At 42.8% G+C, this 20,982-nt stretch overlaps 1 protein-coding gene across 2 annotated transcripts in view; it reads left to right on the top strand.

Moving 5' to 3' along the window:
- Window positions 1-6,338: 6,338 nt before the first annotated feature.
- Window positions 6,339-20,982, top strand: part of LOC147463816 (uncharacterized) — a 69,371-nt gene continuing 54,727 nt past the window's right edge. Inside the window, exons 1-5 of one of the 2 annotated variants that reach the window (XM_086491326.1) lie at window positions 6,339-6,722; window positions 7,935-8,019; window positions 8,147-8,263; window positions 8,689-8,753; window positions 9,232-9,323. In XM_086491326.1, coding sequence (XP_086347452.1) covers window positions 6,431-6,722; window positions 7,935-8,019; window positions 8,147-8,263; window positions 8,689-8,753; window positions 9,232-9,323 — 651 coding nt within the window. In that variant the 5' untranslated portion in view covers window positions 6,339-6,430. The remainder of the gene's footprint in view (window positions 6,723-7,934; window positions 8,020-8,146; window positions 8,264-8,688; window positions 8,754-9,231; window positions 9,324-20,982) is intronic. The other variant, XM_086491336.1, reaches the window with a different exon arrangement.

The following is a 20,982-nucleotide window of genomic DNA, read 5'->3' as shown; positions in this document are numbered from 1 at the left end:
GCCCATAGTACATTTTGTGACATTTTCAGTCATAGCCAGAAATTGTCTGAAGCACATAAACACTTCAGACTTAGCTTTAAGTGGATATACGCATGCATGCCGGGAGTAATCATCAATGAAAGTCACAAAGTACAGGTAATTGCACAAGGACGGAGTTTTCATGGGCCCACAAACATCACTATGCACAAGTTGTAACCTGCATGTGGCCCTAACTGAACCATCCTTTGGAAACTTAGAACATTGCATCTTACCCAAAATACAACCTTCACAAACATGTTTTGACAAGTGCTTCAAGAGGCAGCAAAGAAGCAACCATATCGGATTTTTGCAAACGTAGCAAACTGGAAACATTCAGATGCCCAAAACATGCATGCCAAATTATTGCATCTAACATAGCCTTAGAATCCACAACAACATTTGCAAGAATTCTACGCACACTTGTCATACAAAGTGAGCTTATACAACCCCCGGCATAAAATGCCTGATGCAACAATCTCATCACCAAAACTAAGATCGTGAACTATACATGTGTCATCCACAAATTTTACAACAAGACCAAGTCTAGCAAGTACATACAAAATGTTCTTCTTGATCCTAGGTACATAAAGTGCATCAACAAGTGCGAAAGAACTGCCATTTGCAGCAGTTATTAGCACAATCTTTCCAGCATAGCTGCATTTGTAGTGGAACCATCCTCTTTCTTCTTAGCCTCTTTGGTCTTCAACTTAGGACACTGTTTGATCAAGTGATCATTAGCTTTACAATAATGGCAATGCATCTTCTTTTTGCCCTTTTCATCAGAATACCTAGATGAATTGTTGCCAACAAAAGCATTAGGAACATGTGATTTACCACTCGTAGAAGAACCATGAGAAGTGGCTATATTGTTGTTACCACCTTTTCTTTGAGCAACAATAAAGGCATGTTCAACTGCACGCTGTCTAGTCCTGTTTTTTTCTAGAAAGTGACTCTTGTAAAACAGCTTTGTGCAATGCATCAAACTTGACAACTTCAGGATTTTATTGGGTCATAAGTCTCCAAGTACTAGCAAAAATCTGGTAAGAATCTGGCAAGACATCAAGAACAATCTACACAAGGGGATTGTCAGGAATGAATTCACCTGCAGAAATAAGTTGCTCATTGGAAGCAGTATCAGTCATATGCTCTCAATTTTGTATCTTCTAGAAAGTGACTCTTGTAACAGCTTTGTGCAATACATCAAACTTGACAACTTCAGGATTTTATTGGGTCATAAGTCTCCAAGTACTAGCAAAAGTCTGGTAAGAATCTGGCAAGACATCAAGAACAATCTACACAAGGGGATTGTCAGGAATGACTTCACCTGCAGAAATAAGTTGCTCATTGGAAGCAGTATCAGTCATATGCTCTCAATTTTGTATCATTTTATCTTTGTGGTAAAGGATCGAGATCCATCTTCCACCATAGATGAATTTGCAATTTTCATAGTTGGTAAACACTGCTTTTCTCTAACTGGTCCACTTGGTCTTTTGTGATTTGGATCTCAAAATCTCAAGATATACCCAATTTTTTGTTTGAAATCCTTGTTTCTGCAATTTTTTCCTCTAACAACCAATTTTGATGTGACATTTGAAATCTTCTTGCAACCAAAGCAATGTTTTATTGATACAAAGTGTCACTGATAACTTCTCTGCAAAAATGGCCTTTGAGGTATATGGATCACGATCCATATTTGACCATAAAAATTGTTGAAACTTTCTAGATTGCACCTAGTAAGTTTTCTAAGACACTTGATCACCAACTTTTTGAGTTTTGATCTGCTAACTCTCTACCATCAATTTTTTAGTTTTTTAGAGTTACGACCGTTTTGGCCAAAATATGGTTTTTAGCCCCTCTGAACTTTTTGGCCCAATTTTATGGTGGTAGTTTCTACTTACCCTACTCTTGTATGCTTGACAGAAACTTGAAACAAAAAGAAACAAAACAATGCAAATAAAAGTTGTAAAAGAAAACGGTACAACACTCTGAAAGTATAGAGAAAATCAAAGAATGAAATGTCTCACTGACAACTCTCTTTACCTTTTGAGAATAGATCTAGCAAGTCCTCGACTTCTTAACTCTATCAAGTACTAAACCCCCATTTAGCTACTTTGCTACTAGTGTAAATGGAATGGAAAGACTAATCTCTCAAAAACAAAACTCAAAATATGTACTACGTCACTCACCATCCAAGGATCATTTCCCGTCAACGACGCCAATGTTAGCAGGTCGCGGCGATGGATGTTTGTAGCATAGCTATATGGCACTAAATAATGTGTCAATACTCAGGGAAGTGACTTGGATGGGGCACAAAGACTCTTTGAGGGTGTCAACCTCAAGAAGTGAACCTAGCAAGCAATCATAAGAGAAGTGAACCTAGCAAGCAATCATAACAACTCAACAAGCAAATCACCAACTCCCATATCGAAAAACTTGCCTATGTCCATTCTCGTCGCTCTAGGTCATCACGCCATTTCGTCGACTAAACGGACTCAAATCATCACCAAAATTTAAGATAAGCTATATTACGTCTAAGGGCACAAGCCTACAACATTTTGGCAAGGTACTAAAATCCCAATCCATCATGGTCAAGGTAAAAAAAACTGCAACAAAACAATCCAAAAGGGTCACCCTACGGTCTAATAACACTCTCGTATGGTCAAAATGTCAAAAAATAGTGATTTAAGCACTCAAAACTGAAGATTAGACTTGCCAACGTGCAGTCACAAACCACAACAAAACTTGAAATCCTTACACTTGATTGATAGCTCATGGAAAGAGGAACACAATGCAAGTTTTGGAATTGAAATCAAATCACCCAATCATTAGATATGTCGATTGCAAGTTGGAGCTGCTTCGTCGTTTGAGTGTACGTACATGAGTGTACGGACAATAGAGCTGCCTCTCTCCAAAAGACAAGCCTCCCGTTCATACTAAGATTGTTTTCTTTTATACATAGGGCTCTTTAAATGGCTAGTGGCCGACTCACATGGATCTTTACAAATATCATGTGAGAATTCCAACTCACAAAATTGATCTGCCACTTTGGAATCAAAATTTACACACAATATAACTACACTAGCTTGAAAAAATAATAAAGTACAAAAATATTAAAAATGTGGCGTCTGCTTGTATGGTGTAATGGCCAAATAGGATCCTCTACAAAATTCTAATGGACTAAGGATTAATCCCTCCCTATAAGAAGCATAACCAAGGATGACTATGATTACAGTGCGAGGTAATGAATTTTGCCTTACTTGAATGATTCTCTCTCTCTAAAAGGAGAAACTAAAAAGTGTAAAACGATCAAGGTTATACCAATGGAAAAAAGAGTGTATCTTAAGACCCTAGTGTGCCAACAAGGATCATGATACCTTTAGAAGTGTCTATGAGAAGTCAAAGATGACTATGATTGTCCAAGTAGAATAATGTTTAGCTCTTGGTATACTTAAATGATTTTCTCTTTAGGAAAACAAAAAGAGAACAAGGGCTAGAGTTATAATGATGATATAAATGTGCATCACAAAACTATCGGGTGCCAATACAGATGATGTTACTTTAAGGAGTGCCTAAGAAATCCTCCACCAATAAGAAACATAGTTGAGAATGACTATGATTTTCAAGGACGAAGGTATTGTCACAACATTTAATTTTTGGTTTAGTAAGAGAAAATAAGATAGTGTGGAAGGGCTAGGATTAAGATTATAATAGAAATGTTCACCACAGGACCTTATGGTTCCAAAAGTTGATGCTACCTCCACAAGGGCCTAGGGAATCCTATAAGGACTCGCACACATTTTGTCGAGACCAAAATGATAGCACTAGAGAGAGGAAGCTCATGTCAAAGTACGATGAGGCATGCAAGAAAGTGCACTTATGGGGCTAAGGAAGTGCCAAAAGATGAATTCCACTTAAAAATACATGGGAAATTTCCTAAGATCTCACAAGAATTTTATGAGACTCAAAACAAAAAAATTCGGCTTATGGTGATGGGAACAGAAGGCAAAGTGGGTAGAAGGGCATGCGGATGGGTATGAGGGCTTAGAACATACATATCTCTCTTCAAAAATCCCAAAAGATGTTAAATCCCCACTTTCATACTCTCAAACTTTGGACTCTTCCACCTCCTCCTAGAAATTCAAAGTTACTATTTTTTTAAAAGGGAGGAAAAGCTAATCATCAACAAATCAGGCATAACTCGCTCTTTCGAGCTCAAATCAAAGAATATTTTTTTAATCAAAATTTAACACTTTTGAAGCTACACAATTTTTTAAAAGAAGTCAAAAGCTAATTATGAGATTATAGAGGTCATCTACCCGGATTATCAGAGACTGTTTGGAATTTTAAGAACCTCCATTAGTATTCCATATACTATTATGCTGTGGAGTTTCTTCTTATGAAGCTCATAATCAAAGCCCTGAGGATTCCACTCCTTTTCTATTCAATAGAATTGTGTTGACTATTCATTGATGGTTTGAAGAAGAGGAGAATGATATATGATGATCAAGGAAACTGCTAAGTTGCTTGGGTGGAGATCTTAGCTTTCACGGTTTTATGTATCCTCAAGCTTCTCTTTGTTGCAAATAGCTCCAAGATCACGAGCAATTAAAATCCCTAGTGGTTGTTTTGCATGTTGTCTGCCTCCTAAACTCCTACTTGAAAATTCGAACTATAGTGCACGACGTCTCATTGAGTGTCCCCGCTTTCAGTGGTCTTTAAATGGGACATTTATGAACATGAATCTAAGGCAAAAAGCCACATCATTTTGGGGAGAATTGATTTAGTTTGTTGTCGAATGCACTAGACCAAGACCACATCATCGATGGTTCATGGTCAACGTAAAGTGGTCACAAACTAAAAGTTCATGCCACCCATAGTTTGTGAGCGGACACTTTATCTCCCCATCACCTTGAATGACATACGTGTGCATGTGCTTTCGGGAGTGACCACCAAAGAGCAAAGAGTCGACCAGTCATGGCGTCTCTGCTTGCTCAAATAAATCGGGCATAACTCGCTCATTCGAGCTCAAATAAAAAAATTATATTTTTAAATCAAAATTTAACTCTTCTGAAGCTCCACAATTTTGTAGAACAAGTTGAAAGCTAATTCTGAAATTATACAGGTCATCTAATCGGATTATCGAAGACTGTTTGAAACTTCAAGAACCTCCACTAGTATTCCATATACTATTATGCTATGAAGCTTCTTATTATGAAGCTCATAATCAAAGCCCTAAGAATTCCACTCCTTTTCTGTGCAATATAATTGTGTTGATTATTTATTGATGTTTTGAAAAAAAAAAGAGAACGATATATGATGATCAAGGAAGCTGCTAAGTTGCTTGGGTCATGGAGATCTTAGCTTTCACGGTTCTATGTATACTCAAGCTTCTCTTTTTTGCAAAGACCTCCAAGAGAATGAGCAATTAAAAGCCTTTTAAGGGGGAGGGGTCGACCTTATAAAATCTGGCCCTCAACATTCTTCTCATGTTCACTAATCTTCTCCTTAATTTTGGTTAAAAGCATGGTAATTTGAATATGTATGTGAAAATGATGCTTGGTTATGCACTCAAAAATGTAACCTATAGTAAGCTGAGTTTATGCCTAAAGCAATCTAAATCTAATTAAGCTTTTAGTGGGTTCCGCCTTCAGGTCACAATTTTTTTTGAACTCCATACTAAAATTCTACCGCATGATTGACGAAATCTCCACTAGAAGACTTAGTGTAAATGTCCCATATCAAGGACAATGAAACGGGGGACACTCAATCAAACATCTTGTTGTGTTGTTCCAAGCTTGGAGTAGTCTATTCGGGAGTTGAGGAGGCAAGCAACTTGCAAAACAAGCGTGGAGTCTTTTGATACAATTTTACTCAATCATACGACAACATTTTGTTTCGTAGTTGAACAAAATTGTGCCCATAAAGGAACATACACCCTGGGCTAGAGCTAAGAATCTGATGGCTCTCAATGCTTCTCCCACAGCTACAAAACCACTTTCTCAAATAGACTCATACGTGAACTAGAGGTACACCTTATTTTAATATTGGGGCTAGGACATGCCTTAATATTATTGGCCGCATGTTGTCTGCCTCCTAAACTCCTGGTTGAACTACGTGAACCTTCGAACTATAGTGCACGACGTTTGAAAGAGTGTCCCCACTTTCACTCGCCTTTAAATGGGACATTTATGAACATGGATCTAAGGCAAAAAGCCACATCATTTTTGGGGTGTTTGATTGCTCTAGACCAAAGCCACATCATTGATGGTTGGTTTTTCACAAAGTAAATTAATCACAAACTAAAAGGTCAGGCCACCCATAGTTTGTGAGCGGACACTTTATCTCCCCATCACCTTGAATGGCATGCGTGTGCATGTGCTTTCGGGAGTGATCACCAGAGAGCCGACCAGCCATGGCGTCTCTTCTTGCTTCCTGCCATCTCAATTCCAGCACGAGGCTGACACAAAACAAATGCATCAGCAGGAGCACATACATTCGAGCCGCCTCAGTTGAAAGGGCAGAGCCTAAGAGCACCTCATTAGCCATCGTTCAAAATGGAAATGACAAGCTGGAGATATCTAGGGTCATTAATGGCATGTGGCAGACCAGTGGAGGCTGGGGCAAAATCGACCCACATGCTGCTGTTGATGCCATGCTGCGCCATGCTGATGCAGGCTTCGCCACATTTGACATGGCAGACATCTGTAAGTTCCCCTGCAAAAATGTTGTTTTTTTTTTGTCTCCCATCGTCTCCCATATGGAAGCTGTCGTTTCACTTTGCGTTGGCATCTAAAAGTGATTTTGATTAGACATTTGATAGCATTAGTGAGACTTGTAATTTGAAGTTTTCATTGAATTCACAAGTGATTTTGAATGCTGAAATAGGCATTGATGACATATTGAGAATATGGAAGTATTTGGTGGTGCTGTGTATGATGGAACCGATGATTATTGCCTTTTCGATTCCTGCAAAGATTTTTAAAATGTGCTTTAATTTTTTGTAAAGAAGAATTCAACCATCATGCTGAAAAATGCACATAAAAAAGACTTGTCCAAGCAATATTGCAAAATTTTCCTCTCGTTACTAGTGCTTGTGTTGTATTAATCATGTTTTTTTTTTACTGTAGATTGTCTCTTCTATTTTGTAGCGCTTTGCATCGCTATGGTTGAGTTTGTATCCATATTTGGAGGAATGACAGGAACTTAGAAGGAAGGTCTTGTATAATTGAATTCTTGTTTGTGTGTAGATTGATATTTGAGCATGCTTCTTGATGAAAGCTCAACTTAAATCACCATTTGTCTAGGAATACAGGGTCATCTTTGTATTCAGCTCAGATCATTATGACCCTTCAATGCCGGTTTGATGAAAGTGCTCGGGTCCCTCTTTTTGTCCACTGTCTCTACATTCTAGGAAGGAAGTTTGAAATGTCATGACACCTTGTGTGAGATGCTCTAAATTTCCACAAAAGATATCACTTTTTGTTTTCCAGAGTCGTCCATGAAAGCTAGTTAGGATAGCTGTCTGAGACCATTAGGAAAGTCCCAGGGAAAGCTTTGAAGCCCTAAAGCTGGCCCTCTGTGATTTGTGGCAGAAATCCTGCCGTGTTTCAAGGCGTAATTTGTGTGCCGTATGGTGATCAGGCTTGGTTCCTCTCTTCAACTTTCAAGTCAGGCTCAGCTAAGCTCATCCCACCGCTCACACACATTGGTGCATTCATGAGATGAACCTCCTAACCCATTTTTCACACTTTTTTAGGAACTCGATCAAACTATTAGCTTAGCTTGGGTCACTGCTGCAAAATCTATCAAAGTATTTTGTTGGTATTCGCTAAAGTCATGTATTAGTAGCTTGCTTTATGTTGGATGAAATCTGGTCTTTTTCTTTTTGAAGACGTTATATATCTTGAGTTATGCAGATGGTCCAGCAGAAGAATTATATGGAATGTTCATAAACAAAGTGCGTCAAGAGCGAGCGGAGGAATTTGCTCTTGGCATCAAAGGGTGAGTTACTTTTTGTTCTCCTACAGCTTTTTGTGAGGTTGAACTTCTAAATTTAAAACAGATGGCAGCAAGAAACACTCTGTGCCTTTTGACAAGTATTTTAAGTGTCTAGTTGTTGACAAGGTAGGCTTACAAAATGGGTACCGCGGCCCATGAAGATGACACGAGCATATGTTGAGGGCAGCATTGATCGATCCAGAAAGCGGATGGATGTGAAGACTTTGGACATGCTTCAATTTCATTGGTATGTTTTCTAAATCCATCAAGCAGCATGCCGAGTGTAGATCAACGGCTTTTTTCCCCTTCATATGGAGACTTATCTCGTTATATTGAATCATATGCAAGAACAAGTAAGCTGCTTTTTGGTTGAATCAACATAACAATGTGATTGCTTGAAGGACTCGGTCAGACACTTATAATGCATTTGGAGGCTACGTGCTCTCTTAATTTTGTTTTGTGAGTTAGTAAATTTCCCATTGAGAAGTCCTCATTCAAATGAAGGGAATTTGGTCTTTCACCTATTAACTGGTGTATAAAGGGCCAAAGCATGATAACACCTTAAACATAGGACCTTACTCTTATCATACTCTTGTTAAAGTGCTCTTTTTTGGGCAGCCTTTGTTTTATTCTGTATATTTATACCTATTTTTTGTTGGGATTTTAGAGCAGGTGGGATTACTCTGATCGCGGATATTTAGACGCCTTAAAACACTTAACAGACCTAAAGGAAGAAGGCAAGATTTAGAGTTCTATATCTGACTGAATCAGCCTTTGGAAAAATCGAAAATGCACTGCATTTTTCTACACAATTTCTTTTTCTTCCATCATCTCTCGTTACTCGTGTTGTGCTATATACGGGACTTATATCGTCTTGCTATGATGTTAAGATTGATTGTAGAAAAAGTAAGGTCCTGGGTGCTGACTCGAGTTTTGTCTAATAGCGGTCAGACCCAGTACTAGGAGAGGCAATGCCTTGCTGTTGAGGCCATTACCTATGTGAAAGTATTTTATCAGACTTATACTAAATACACGGTCCACAAGAGGTGGTAGACACATGTTTGTAATGGCTCGAATCTTATCTTTACATATATGTCTCATACTATCATAAATCCTGCACTTTAGTGCTGAATTATTGTGTGTACCTGTGTGCTTGTGTGCGATCTTATGCTTATGGCTTGACTTACTCATTAGGTGTATTTCTAACTTTTTTAGCAGGAAAAATAAAAACATTGGCTCTGACAAACTTTGACACAGAAAGGCTTCATATAATACTGGATAGTCAGATACCAATTGTAAGCAATCAAGTAAGTAACAAGCACACAACCCAATGTTCACCACTGCATATGAACCTGATGAATTTCCAAAACCACACTTTGTGGCAACCTTCTATTGTCGCAACGCTCTCTCTCTCTCTCTCTCTCTCTCTCTCTCTCTCTCTCTCTCTCTCTCTCTCTCTCTCTCTCTCTCTCTCTACTACCACACCCCCATCCACCATCATTAACTTGACCTTGGAGGAGGAGAAAAAGAGGAAGACGAAAGCTCTTCATGTACGTGTCACTAGTCTCAAGGACACTAACAATGTGGAAGAAAAAGTTAAGGAACTTCTGAAACGAATACATTCCCGAGCCTACTCACACAGGGGCTTGGAGAGTGGGAAAGAAAGGGAGGATGGGACAAGTAGCTCCAAAGAACTGGGAGGCTAGGAAGCAGTTTTTGAAGAAAAGACCAGCACTCAAGAGACCGGGATTTCCTTGGGGGATGATCTTACCCTAGCACAGATAGCAGACATGCAAGAGAAGATGCCGGAGATCAAGGCAGTTAGAGAGAAAGGAAAAATTATTGAAATTGTAATGGGTCATTGAAGCTAGATGTGGGCGCCTTTGAAGATAGCTTCAGAGGACGAGACATTATTTTCTACTTGGAGACGCACCAGACTCCTGGTGGCACATTACCTAGAGTGTCGGGGTATCGTTGGCAGACTACTTGTAGACGGGAGGTGAGATCAGAGTATAGAGGACGTGGGTCAGGAGGTGTGGCAGTCTTATTCAAGGAGGAGTTGCAGTCCCTCATTCGTACTGTCCGTAGAGATGAGCATGCCAGGTATATGTGGGTCAAGGTGAGCAGAGATTGGGAGGCCACTCTACAGTACAATATGCTATTTTCCACCAAGCGCATCTCACTACGCATCCCCAAGGGACAGTCACCTTATATGATTTTGGATGAGGACATATGGGAGTTCTCTAGAGATGGGGATGTTATCCTTCTGGGGGACTTTAATGCTGGGACGGGCCACTCTTAGACAGTCTTCTACGATACCTTAGAGGAGATGTTGAGAGAATTGGATGTCAGTGATATGGGTTTGGCCAAGTGTTCGCAGGATGAGGAGCAGACTGGTTATGGGGGATATTTTATAGACATGGGGATTGCATATGGACTGGCCATTTTGAATGTTCTACAAAGATTTCCAACATCGAGTGGGTTCACTTGTTGTCCTCACAAACATGGGGCTAGCACAGTGGATTATGTTTTGGCTCGGCCCAGTTTTATACCCTCTATTCAGGATTTTATAGTCGGGCCTAGGCCTCAGGCCCAAGCCTATCTGGGTAGGTTTGGCCAAGTGTTCGCAGGATGAGGAGCAGACTGGTTATGGGGGATATTTTATAGACATGGGGATGGCACATGGACTGGCCATTTTGAATGTTCTACAAAGATTTCCAACATCGAGTGGGTTCACTTGTTGTCCTCACAGACATGGGGCTAGCACAGTGGATTATGTTTTGGCTCGGCCCAGTTTTATACCCTCTATTGAGGATTTTACAGTCGGGCCTAGGCCTCAGGCCCAAGCCTATCTGGGTAGGTTTGGCCAAGTGTTCTCAGGATGAGGAGCAGACTAGTTATGGGGGATATTTTTTAGACCCATGTGGGGATTGCACATGGACTGGCCATTTTGAATGTTCTACAGAGATTTCCAACATCGAGTGGGTTCACTTGTTGTCCTCACAGACATGGGGCTAGCACAGTGGATTATGTTTTGGCTCGGCCCAGTTTTATACCCTCTATTCAGGATTTTACAGTCGGGCCTAGGCCTCAGGCCCAAGCCTATCTGGGTAGCAGTAGATCATGCCCTTCTCATGTTTACCGTCTCTTTTCAGTTCAGCTCAGCTCGACTGGCACAAACATCTACACATACTCGATACAGTTTCACATCAGAGACTAATTGTGTCTACATAGATGGCATATACAGACTCTTAGCTACTGAGGAGCTGGGACTTCTATTAGAGGAGATTACCCAGATACTGACAAAGACATTACATGAAGCAGCAACAAAGGCATATCCACAGTGCACACAGCCAACGTGAGCACAGATGCCGTTCTAGGAGCATGCCCAAGAACAATTGGTATGATGAGGAGTGTAGAGAGACGAGAGAGGTGTTTTTGGGAGTCATTTCTCGTAAAGTCACAGATTTCCTTTCGACGGCTGGTGCGACGGAAGAAGAGGGCTTATCTCGCTTAGCTAGAGAAGGAATTGTATAAGCTATTTTTGAGCCAAGACTCAGGTGAGGCATGGAGATTCTTTCATGAGCACTCCCCTCCACCGGCTATCACATCCACTAAGACATGGGGTGAGTAAGGAGCATCTCTTTACACAGCTCCGGGACAGCCGCCTCTACCAGACCCCCCGGTACCATGTCTAGAGACATGCATTTTTTTTTACCATGAGATGGTGAAGACAGCTATTGACAGGATGAGGACTAGGAGAGCATATGATCATGATGGATTGGTGGCGGAGCACTTTATACATGCCCGAGATATGCTTGCAGAACTTCTTGCATTGATGTTCAATCGAGCCATTTGTGAGGGTTTTTCAAGGCAGGAGATCCAATGATGTGTGCCTATTTTCAAGGCAGGAGATCCAATGATACCTGGGAACTATCGCACCATTATGATTGGGCACACACTGGTAGGTGAAAAGAACGCAGGGAACAGATCTCCTGGCTACACAGACCGCCTACAGACACGCGTCGGACGAACGTCACCCGACCATAGCCACCATCCGGTAGCTCCCCCGTGCTGGGGCCAACGTCCGAGGACGTAGGCATGCACCTGTAAGACCGAGCGTCCCATACCACCCGGCCTCACCTCCTCGAGGTGACCTCGCGCACTCCTAGCCTTGCGGGCTAACTGTCACAAGGCGGGCACCATGTGCCAATAGAAAAGAACAGACTGAACAGACTTTTAGCACTTCAATAACAACTGAAGAGAGAGAGAGAGAGAGAGAGAGAGAGAGAGAGAGAGAGAGAGAGAGAGAGAGAGAGAGAGAGAGAGAGAGAGAGAGAGAGAGAGAGAGAGAGAGAGAGAGAGAGAGAGAGACGACACGCGACACGGAGTGGCGAAATTCCACCCCAGAGAGTATTGGCCCCAAACTTTGGCGCCCCTTTCGCTATTTCTTTATATTGCATCAACACAGTACAAGAGGTACTCCAGACTCTGCACCTTCTCCGGGAAGCATCCCAGAGAATGAGCCCTACCCTCATATTTAAAGGCCCTTGGCCTGAAAAGCAGTTACAGTAAAAAGCCTTTAAAACTCAAAAGCTTCTGGTCCAAAAGCAAAGCCAAAAATTGCCAGCGTAAATCACAGAAAGCCGTACAGCCTACCACGTCATCAGCCAAGGAGTTAGCTTCTCCTTTCGGCTCTTTTGATCAAGGAGTTAGCTTCTCCTTTCGGCTGTTCTGATCAAGGAGTTAGCTTCTCCTTTCTGCTCTTTTGATCAAGGAGTTAGCTTCTCCTTTCGTCCAGATCGGAACTCTTGATATTCCGGCGTAGTAAAATTAGCCATCACACCCAGACGGTAATGATCTTCCACGGGTGTCTTGATGCACTAAAATTACATACCCAAGCAATCTCATCCAATTAGGAATATTCAGTAATTGGCACATCACAGTGCAACACAAATGCTTACATATGCATGTTACAAGACACAACAAACGCCGCCGCTGAGCAATCCCTCGAGACAAACGGTCTGTGGTATGAAGCTACTCAACGACTACCTCATCACTCCCCCCGCAAATAACCTAAAAAGGTATGGGCCATGAGCTCAGAGGACTGTACAACCAAACGCTCCCCAGATTGCAGTCTGCGTCGCTTGGAGGTTCAAGCATACAACCAAACGTTTGCTCCCCAGGCATCGGCCTGCGTCGTTCGGAGGTTTTCTAGCATACAACGAAACGCTCCCTAGGCATCTGCCTGCGTCGTTCCGAGGTTTTCAAACATACAACGAAACGCTCCCCAGGCATCGGCCTGCGTCGTTCCGAGGTTCAAACAATACCAAAACAGTATTTCTCACTTCTCCACCCGGTAGTAAAAACACAAACATTGAAACAAGTATCAAACCAGAGTCAAACAATTCAAATCGGCACCAAAACAGATACCATCCATTTCAAACAAATTTCAAACAGGATCACCAAACAAGATCAAACAGAACTCAAACTTAAAAAGCAATCTCGACACCAGTCGAGCTCGAAAAATCGACCGACTTTCCATCCTGGAACCTGCACCAAAAATTAGGGTTAGGTTCATTCCGTAAGGTGGTAGCCGAGCACAGCATGGTCCACAGCTCTTGGACAAACAATGTTTCTTTGGCGGCGATGGTAGTCCCAAGAGATAGCAATCACACCGAACCTCCAAGGTTATCAACTCGAGAAGAGACATCTATGAGAGATGTTGAGAAATATCAAGATATAATTTGCTAGGGTTTTCTTGGCAAGCATTTCAGGATACCCCACTCTGCCAGAAGTTGCACTCCGAAGGAAGATGTCAGAAACCATATAACTTCGGGCAAAAATTTTCTTGAAAGCTTGCCAAGTACTTGGAGTATGCTGCTTGGTAGCTATCAACATCTGCATGGCACTGCCTCTAAGAAAAACAGTGACTCGAAACAAATTTTGGGTCCTTCTTTTGCAAGTGATCTTCATGGCTTATGCCCTGTAAGACATGAGCGGTGAAGACGGGAACGCGCCCGATGCTCAATGAAGTAAGGGTGGGAGTGGCTAATAGGCCCGGGTTCAAGGGCAAAGATACCTCAAATAAAGTTCCATCTGCTCTTTTGTAGGACCGGTATGCTTTCAGAAAAGCACACGCCTGATGCTCTGATACCACTGTCACAAGGCGGGCACCACGTGCCAATAGCAAAGAACAGACTGAACAAACTTTTAGCACTTCAATAACAACTGAAGTGAAAGAGAGAGAGAGGGAGAGACGACACGCAACACGGAGTGGCGAAATTCCACCCCAGAGAGTATTGGCCCCAAACTTTGGCGCCCCTTTCGGTATTTCTTTATATTGCATCAACACAGTACAAGCCGGTACTCCAGACTCTGCACCTTCTCTAGGAAGCATCCCAGGGAATGAGCCCTAGCCTCATATTTAAAGGCCCTTGGCCTGAAAAGCAGTTACAATAAAAAGCCTTTAAAACTCAAAAGCTTTTGGTCCAAAAGCAAAGCCAAAAATTGGCAGCATAAATCACGGAAATCCGTACAACCTGCCACGTCATCAGTCGGCACAAAACACGGAAATCTGCCCTTAGGGTTAGGGTTAGGGTTAGGGTTTTTGTAGTTTTAGGGTTTCTGGTAGCAGAATTAGGGTTTGCAGGTTTTAGGGTTAGGTTCCCAGAATTAGGGTTTGCAGGTTTTAGGGTTAGGGTTTCCAGAATTAGGGTTTCAGCAATTAGGGTTTCTGGCAGAAATTAGGGTTAGGGTTTTTGCTCTCGGGCAACCACGTCATCGCTTTGTGACACTTCTTCTGTTACTTGTTCTTCTTAGGGTTTAGGCCCCTCGGTTGGTAGCTCCGTTCTTCAGTAGGTCGACACGTCAGCAGTTTGTTACACTAACCACTGGCACTCTGCCAGTGGGGGTCAATAACTTCAAATGAGGCCTTGGTCTCTCTTTTATAATAATGGTCGGCCACACTAGCCGTGTTCACACTACGTCCGCTCGGACACTGGACGCCCATCCTGACGGCGTCTGGGCTAGATTTCCTCTCCTAAGAGCGGGACATAACATACTTCCCCCCTTAAGAACCATTGATGTCCTCATCAATGAAGTGGGGATACTGAGCTTTCAAAGCTCTAACTGGTTCCCAAGTAGCAAACCTTTCAGATTGACCCTTCCATTTAATTAAGTACTCGTCATTAGCCTTTTGGCGCGAATGACGGGTACAATGATCTAAAACTGCGTCTGGTTCACGAGGAATATACTCAGTTTGCATATCTTGCCATACATTTTCCTCGATGGGCACAACAACGTCGGCTTCGCCCAATTTTACTTTAAGGCGGCTGACATGAAACACTGGATGTACACTAACATCCGAAGAAAGAGCCAGTTTATAGGCATTTTGGCTAATTTTCTTTGTGACCAAGAACGGACCACAATATCTAGCTGAAAGCTTATAATGCTTTCCTGTTCGCATAGTCTTGGAATCCTTGGGTATCTTCAGAGAGACCCATTGTCCCACATCTAGAGTCCTTGGAGATCTCTTTTGATTAGCGTAAGTAGTGACTTGATCACGAGCTGTTCTTATACTATCCTTAGCCAATTCGAGCATTTCTTGCATGTCATACAGGAAATCACGAGCTTGGCGTTCCTTGACTTTTTCTAAGCCAATAGCAATTGGGGATTTAGGCTCAAATCCATACATCAACATGAATGGGCTAAATCCAGTAGCAGAATGCTTGCTACTATTATAGGCAACTGTAACTGTGGAAGATACCTTTCCCAATCAGAGTGCCTGTGAGAGATCTAGGCTCTCAACATGTCCTCTAACGTTTGATTCATCCTCTCAGTTTGTCCGTCGGACTTAGGATGTTCAGAAGACGACATACTCACCTTCGTCTGAAGATGAGCAAACACATCTCGCCAAAATCGGCCAGTGAACTTAGTATCTCGATCACTGACGATATCCTCTGGCAGACCATACAGCTTATAGAGCTGATTGGCAAATAAAACCGCCAACTCATGGCTTTTTACAGTCAACTTCGTTGGTATAAACTTCGCCATTTTTGTGAGTCTATCGACCACAACCCAAATGGCGTCATTTCCCCGACTAGTATTTGGCAAACCAACGATAAAGTCCATGGAAATACTCTGCCACTTGGCATCTGGGATTTCCAATGGATGTAGCAGGCCAGCTTTCTTAAGGCGCTCTGCCTTATTGACCTGACACTAAGGGCATCTCTTCACATAGCTCTCTATGTAAGAGCGCATTCTTGGCCAATAGAAATATCGCTTGACCGAAGCCAAAGTTCTCTGAATGCCTGGGTGCCCAGCGCTAGGAACATCGTGGCATTCGCACAAAATCCTTTGTCAAACCTCATCGATTTCCGGCACGTAGACTTTACCATTTCTGAACAATAGTCCACCTCTAATGGAATAATGTCGTTGTCTCGTCTCTCTAGCACGACTCACTTGGGTCTCCGGATCATCCAAGCCTGTACGCGAGTCATGCTCCGTTTCGACCTCGTTCCATATCTTGCCAAAATGGCCATCTGAACGACATAGCCCTCGGAGAGAGAGATAGAAGTCCGTCAAGATTTCAGCCATAGACAAGGCATTAACCTCAGGAATTCTGCTGAGTGCATCGGCAACTCGATTGCTGGATCCTTTTCTATATTGGATTGTCCATCTAGCCTTCCGGCCTTTGAGATCACCCTCATCACAGACATAGCGCAAAGAATGATGATCTGTCCATGCAACAAATGTAGAGCCATACAAGTAGTGTCGCCATTTCCTCAAGGCGTGGACTATGGCGTACAACTCCTTCTCCTACATTAGATAGCGCAGAAAGTTTTTAACTTTCAAACGCAACAGGACGTCCATCCTGGTATAATGCTAATGGCATAATTACTAGCATCCGTTCCAACCACGAACAGTTTGCTAGGATCCCCAATGTGCAATATTGGAGCTGTAGTCACCAAGTGCTTTAGTGTTCGAAAGCTCTCCTCAAGACACTCATTCCAGACAACAGGGGGATTACCTTTACGGTGAGGACCCGAAGTCTTCGGTCCTTTCACCCCTCCTTTTAAAAGTTACATAAGCGGAGCAGCAACTTTAGAGTAATCCTTGATGAATTTGCGAAAGAATCCTGTAAAGCCTAAAAAGGACTTTACTTGGCGCACATTCTTTAGAATGGGCCAATTTCGCACTTTATCCAATTTTTCAGGGTCGACGCGAATTCCATCGCGAGTAATGATGTGACCCAAGTACAGAAGCTCTTTCTTGAAGAATTCACACTTGGAAGCCTTAGCATAAAGCTTCTCAGTTCTCAGTTATTCAAGAACAATGCGTATATGCGCTAAGTGCTCAAACAATCTTCGGCTGAAGATCAAGATATCATCGAGAAATACAACAACGAAGTTGCCTAGAAACGGTCTCAGCAGATCGTTCATCATCTGCTGAAACGTAGCTGGAGCATTGGTCAAACCAAAAGGCAAGACCAAAAACTCGTAGTGACCATAACGCGCATGGAAAATCTTCCAGTTTGATTCGTATCTGGCGATAGCCTGATTGTAGGTCTATCTTCGCAAAATACAGCGCTCCATGGAGTCGATCTATCAGATCGTCCATGTGTGGGAGCGGATACTTGTTCTTGACAGTGAGCTTATTTAACCCCTTGTAATCCACGCAGAAGCGCATAGTGTTATCCTTCTTTCGAGAAAGTAACAATGGCGCTCCCCACGGGGATTTACTTGGCCGAACAAAACCTCTGTCGAAATAATCTAACCTGTCTTAGGAATATCTTCCAGTTTGATTTGTATCTGGCGATAGCGTGATTGCAGGTCTATCTTCGCAAAATACAGCGCTCCATGGAGTCGATCTATCAGATCGTCCATGCGTTGGAGCGGATACTTGTTCTTGACAGTGAGCTTATTCAACCCCTTGTAATCCACGCAGAAGCGCATAGTGTTATCCTTCTTTCGAGAAAGTAACACTGGCGCTCCCCACGGGGATTTACTTGGCCGAACAAAACCTCTGTTGAGATAATCTTTCAGTTGCCGCTAAATCTCGTCCTCGTCGGTTTTACTGAACCGTTAGGGTTGCTTTGAGAAGGGCTGACTACCAGCCACCAACTCAATGCCATGATCTACTCCTCTCAAAAGTGGCAAGCCAGGAGGTAGATCATCGGGAACAACATCCTTGAAATCAGTCATGATTTCTCAGATAAGGTTGGATTTGTTAGAATCCCCAAGTTCAACAGAAGAACATGAAACATTTTTACGAAATTCAATGACAGAAGTACCAAGCACTAATGAATCAAACCAAACAGATGGTACACACTGATAAAAGTCAACATTAGAAGACTTTGTATCTTTATATATTTCCAAAGCAGTAACAATTGGTATTGCAAAACCATTATTTAGAGAATTCCGATTACAAAAGCGACACAGATACATGAGGCATGTCCTGTTTAACAAAAACAAGAGAGTGATGTACATAGTCTATATACAATGAATCTTGTTTATCATAAAACAATGGAATTCCTGAAATAACATCTGCTCTATCCAGGCGCATGATGTGGAAATCCAGGTTCTCGTTGTAATCAGCTAGCTCGAGTGACAAATCTGGAACCATCCGATTCCATACATCCGTATCCTCGCCACGAGCCATCTTCACGCGATACTCATGGTCACTGTCCCGCGTCCGTAGGCTCAGTTTCTGCACCAATTTTGCATCCACAAAATTGTGTGAGCTTCCATTATCAAGGAGGACGGTCATGTCGTGACCATTGATCTTCCTGGGAAAACGGAGAAGATCGTGTTTATCAAACAATTGGTTGCTAAAAGTACATCTAGTGCATGAACTGTGCGCTAGATGATGGATTTCAACTTGAATGACATCAGAGTTACCTGAGATCCCGTGAATCTAAACCAAAGGACGACCTTGCGGTTTCTGTGTCTTCTTCTTCTTGGGGCCATCCTTGATTTGATGACCTGTCTGGCCACATCTGAAGCAAGCCCCCTTCTTCACTACATCAGCAACTGAAGCATTTTTGGCTCTCTTCTTCTCCTGAGAAGATATCGGCGGTGATTTGAACATATGCTCGAATCAGGGTCGCTTCCTCAAAGCGCCCTCACCGGATTGATGGTCTGTGGTTCTTTTCTTCTCATAATTCGCTCCATTTATCAAATGGAACGTCCTGGCCTTTGCCACTGTATCCTCAACGTCAGTCGGGGCTTTGTCCTTGATTAAGGCCCAACAGTAATCTTCATGTAATCCCAGCAAGTACATGTGCACAGCATGCGTGGAATCCACCTTGCAGAAGGTGAGCGCTTCTTTAAAAGCCGTGGTGTACTTATCAAAAGACAAAGCTTTCATCGAAAGACTCTGCAGTTCGGTGTAAGCTTTCAAAGGATCCATTTTGGCGAAATCCCTCTTGAATTTCACACAGAAATCAACCCACGTCGCAGGCTTCTCTGTCATGTCGTGCCACCAGGTAAGCGCCTTACTGCACAGATAGAGAGGAATCGTTTGAATTTTCGGTTCATCATGCTCCCCATGGAGATCAAAATACGTGGTCCACTGATGCAACCAGTTATTTACGGCCAGTTCCGTACATTCCTTCTCCTCCCCTGAGAAATTTGTTGTTTTGTACGGAATCGTGGCAATTGACCACCCTGTGAACACCCAAAAGCAGCAATCTGCGTCTGCAATTGCTGGAATTGGGTTTCGCCCTCGGAAATACGCGCAGTCGTCGACTGAGCCATATTTTCCAGAGCGATAAGTTGGGAACTAAGCCCTTGCACGACCCCTTCGAGAGAGGCCAAGAAAATGTTCGTCTGAATGTTCGCGTTTTCCAGAGCGGTAACACGTTGGTCGAAGCTCTGGAAGGTACTTGTAATCCATGTGTATAGAGCATGCGTGAACGGAATTTGAACATTACCTGGCGCGTCGTCACGTTGCACATCCGAGCTGGAAGAATCCTTGGGAAAGTGCGTGAAAAACTGGAAGTTTCACACGAAACTGGACCTTTTCTAGACTTTTCGATCGCGAAAAGTTGAACTCCGAAGAGCGCTACTCATCGGCGTACGCATCCAAAGGCAAGAAGGTGATGATGAGAGCGCGGGAGTGCGAGCAGGTGTGAGAGAGGAGCGTTGGGTGAGAAGCAGGAGATTAAAAAAGTAATTCTCTGCAAACTGGTGAGTTGTTAAGTGATTTTACTAATGTGCAGGTTTTAAAATGTACCTTAAGAAAGGTCCTGGCCATGTTAAAACAAAGGGCCACTTAATAAACTAAAAACATAACCCACCATATAGCGTTAAAAAAAACGTCTAGCGCCGAAAAGAGGCAGCGAAACAAAAATCCGAGCAGGGACGCGCGTAGAGAGAGAGAGCACCACGCGTGGCAAATCTGCCCCTACCTATGAGTGTGTGCGGGCCGGTGCCAAGCATGCGACTAATTGCCACGCTGGAGCCAACTCAGATCTTCACGCTGGAAAAAAAAACAATTCGTCACTGCTCTATCTTTCCACGCTCGCAGAGAAAGTCCCTGCCACACAGAGGGAGGTACTTTCTCTCTCTCTCTCTCTCTCTCTCTCTCTCTCTCTCTCTCTCTCTCTGCGCTTCGCACAGAGGAACATTAGACAGAGAGAGATTTGAAAGGATACAGTCGTTAACTTCAAATGAGGCCTTGGCCTCCCTTTTATAATAATGGCCGGCCACACTGACTGTTTTCACATTACATCCACCCGGACACTAGACGCCCATCCCGACGGTGTCTAGGCTAGATCCCCTATCCTAAGAGCGGGACATAACATCAGGTTATATGCATCTATTCTTGAGCAACAATTGAGTAGATGGGCAGAGAGAGCAGGCTACGAGCATCAAGACAAGCAGGTTCCAGGAGAGGTTTTTGTACTGTTGATCACATATTGACACTAAGAGCTATTATTGAGGAGGGCAGATCACATGGTAG

This window comes from Adiantum capillus-veneris, chromosome 2 (assembly GCF_014529385.1).
Source record: "Adiantum capillus-veneris isolate H3 chromosome 2, ASM1452938v2, whole genome shotgun sequence".
Taxonomy (NCBI): domain Eukaryota; kingdom Viridiplantae; phylum Streptophyta; class Polypodiopsida; order Polypodiales; family Pteridaceae; genus Adiantum; species Adiantum capillus-veneris.
The sequence above is the reverse complement of the archived record's forward strand: the minus strand, read 5'-3'. Positions and strand labels throughout refer to the sequence as shown.